The following is a 3,271-nucleotide window of genomic DNA, read 5'->3' on the forward strand; positions in this document are numbered from 1 at the left end:
TTCTTCATATGAGCCTCCAAATGAATGATGCAAGTGGGACAGGCTCACGGACAATTCCAAAATACAAGCTTATTGTTTATTTTTATAGCAAGTGGTGAACAAGAGGAGCTTCACACGGGATAAGCAGGTCACCGCTTGCACCCTTCTTCAATCTAAAGTATTACTACATTAGATTAGATAGATGGATCATATGCTCTACTGCCGGGTTGGCATGCATGTCCATCTGTTTCAACAATATATGTCTGTTCTCACTTGTAGTGACACCCTTACTACACCCTGGCGTGCATATGTTGCTTGTCGTGGTGCAACAAAAGAAACGGATGCCTTTCTTTCTTTCTAGCCATCCACGTCGACGCCCCAGCCACTTGCAATGCAGACAACAACGCCTGCAACAGACCACGCAACACAACACACACTTACACCAGTGACCACGCACGCGCTCGCTATATAGCCAGCTCAATGCCGCGCCGCTCATCACCAGTCACCACCACTCCTCTATGTGATAGATGATTCCAGCCATTGCTTGCGTCGAAGACGACCGCACTGGCGCGATGGAGGTGCCGGCGCCGATCAAGACGGGGTCGTGGAGCCCTGAGGAGGACGCGCTGTTGGTGGCCCTCGTCCGGCAGCATGGCGCGCGACGGTGGAGCGTGATCAGCGCTAGTGTCCCCGGGCGCACGGGCAAGTCGTGCCGGCTGCGGTGGTGCAACCAGCTCAGCCCGGCCGTGCAGCACCGCCCCTTCACGGTGCAGGAGGATGCGCTTATCATCGCCGCGCAGGCACGCTACGGCAACAAGTGGGCCGACATCGCGCGACTCCTCCCCGGCCGCACCGACAACTCCGTCAAGAACCACTGGAACTCCAACCTCCGCAGGTGCCAGCGCCGCGCCAAGGCCATGGCCGCTGCCACCGCCGCACGTGTCGCCGCCTCCTCCTCATCGTCCAGATCGGCTGTGAGAGCGAAGATGCAGCAGGAGGAACAAGTCATGGTGATGAACGGGTCGCCACCGGCCGCCGCGCATGGTGCAGTTACTGCTGTTATTGATGACCCGATGCCAATGCCGTCATTGACCTTGAGCCTAGGCCTGCCCCAGATGGGCACAGATAAGGCCTCAGAGGAGGCAAAGGCAAAGGCAAAGGAAAAGACACCACCACCAGTGGGTGTGGGGGACAATGACGTGCGACTAATGGCGGCGATACGGCAGGTGGTGAGGGAGGAGGTGGAGCGGCAGGCAGGGCAGCTCTTGTACTCGGTTGTCATGGCCACCACCGCTGCCAGGGCCGACGGGGCATCGCCGTCCGATCACCCAACCAACGGCCACCACTAAGGTGGGTAGTCGTATCATATATGGATGGTTTTCAGTGTAATCTCTGTCATTACTATTTGTGTTGTTTCAAGACATTCCCCTGTTGAATCATGTATTATCTTTTGTGTTTGTTATGGTAAGTTTCTTGAATATGCAACTCGAGTCAGTCGATTTCTGGCCGGAAACGAGGTCGCCAGGAGCAACCATAGCTAGGGACGACACATAGTGGCATTTCTTGTGAGGGGGGTCTGAGGTTGATGGTTCAGGTTCCGGGGCGGGTTGCTCATGCCCGAGAAGAGGTGTTTAGGGGGTAGGGTATTGAGGGATGTCTGGTGACAGGCTGGTGGAGGTGGAGACTTGGGGCAGTGATGCGGTTGGAGGAAGGGGACGATATGAGGAGGAAGACAAACGACAGCCGTTGGGTTTTTTGTTAGATTTTAATCCAATGGCGGAAAACATCGACTAACGTGATTTTTAAGGTAATTTATAAATAGCATGTCCAAATATCTTATTAAAAACGCTTCCTCTCAACCAACCACCTTTGTCGCACTGTCTCGTGACCATTAGACATGCCTTTCATCAGATGGCTCGCAACAAGCCACCATAGGATAGCTTTTTGATGTGGCACTTGTTGCAATCCCTTCGAGCGCAACAAAAGGTTTGTTGCGGACCAACCAGGGAAGGATAGGGCGGTTTCCAACATGTGGCGACATCATGGCTAGGCACGGCAGCTTAGCCAAGCTCGGGCGGTTTTGGAGATCTGCGAAGGAGAGAGGAAGGTGAGAGAGTAGAAGGGGTGAGAAGGATGGGAGGAAGGAGAAGGGCGTGTCGATGTGCTACTCCAGCGAGCTCGCCGACCGACACAACGGGCTCGGAACGGGAGCTCGGGGTGGATGGACTTGGGGTTGGAGGCGACAATGATGACATAGGTCCCCGATGGCAATGACCTCCCAATCTCCGATCCATGAGCGGAGATGCTTTTTGCAACAGAGGTCAAGCGACAATTGCAATAAGGGTCTCGTTGCAATGGCGGTGAACATGATAGCAAGATAGAGATTCAATTGCAACAATAGTCATGTTGCAGTTATAGCAAGACTTTTGTTGCTTGTTGCAATGATGACATTGACAACCGTGAGCTGGGGATGCTTCTGCAACAAGGACCCGGTTTTAATTGCAATAAGGTTCTTGTTGCACTAAGGAAAATAAGGAACATGAACACACGATATGGTCTCAGGCTGAGCATCATAGACCAGACGGATCGCGACCCGCCGGCCAACACGTAGCACACCATGTATCTTATATCTTGCTTGGGACTGATTAGTCTGACTAGATCATGTATCCCCTCCCAAGGCAGTAAAGATCACAGCGACACATTGGCACAAGGCACATAGGCACACTGCCTTGTAACAATCCACTCTACAGCAAACAGAGGTGGTGTCCATGATGCAAATCATGAACAAACCAGCTCCATGTTGTGCCACACAACTACAACAAGTTGTAAACGACATATACAATATTGATTCTGCTAAAGCATATCTAGATATGTCATAAGTATTACAAAATTAAGTTCTATGTCACTGATTTTACATGAAGATCTGTGTGGGCTAGTTTTTCCCCTTTTTTCTTTTTATGTTTGATTGAGTCACTTAGGGCATCTCCAAAGCGGGCCCGCAAACTGCCTGCAATCGTTCGGACTACGCAGTTTGGATGTGTTTAGCCATCTAACGCGGGTCTGTATCGGTCTGTCGACCGATCTAGACACACTTTTTCCCGCAAACCCGAGACAAACTTGGGGGTGGGGGCTTTGCGGGTGTTCGGACACCCCTGGCCCACCCAACCCCCACCAAAACCACTCCCGGACCCGCGCCTCCATCTTCCCATTTTCTCTTCTTTCATTTTTCTCTTGCCATCGCCGACGCTCCACCACCCTGGCCGCCCCGCCACATCCATGCCAGAACTCGACG

General features: G+C 52.6%; 1 protein-coding gene across 1 annotated transcript; it reads left to right on the forward strand.

Moving 5' to 3' along the window:
- Positions 1-480: 480 nt before the first annotated feature.
- On the forward strand, positions 481-1,456 carry LOC125554233 (transcription factor MYB1-like). The gene has a single exon (XM_048717814.1). It carries the CDS (start codon positions 507-509, stop codon positions 1,326-1,328), a length of 822 nt encoding a protein of 273 aa, XP_048573771.1. The 5' UTR covers positions 481-506; the 3' UTR covers positions 1,329-1,456.
- The last annotated feature ends 1,815 nt before the right edge of the window (positions 1,457-3,271 follow it).

Source organism: Triticum urartu, chromosome 4 (assembly GCF_003073215.2).
Source record: "Triticum urartu cultivar G1812 chromosome 4, Tu2.1, whole genome shotgun sequence".
NCBI lineage: Eukaryota > Viridiplantae > Streptophyta > Magnoliopsida > Poales > Poaceae > Triticum > Triticum urartu.

Bases quoted from the DNA above. Each gene is read 5' to 3' on its own strand.
- LOC125554233 (XM_048717814.1), top strand. From the start codon at position 507: ATGATTCCAGCCATTGCTTGCGTCGAAGACGACCGCACTGGCGCGATG.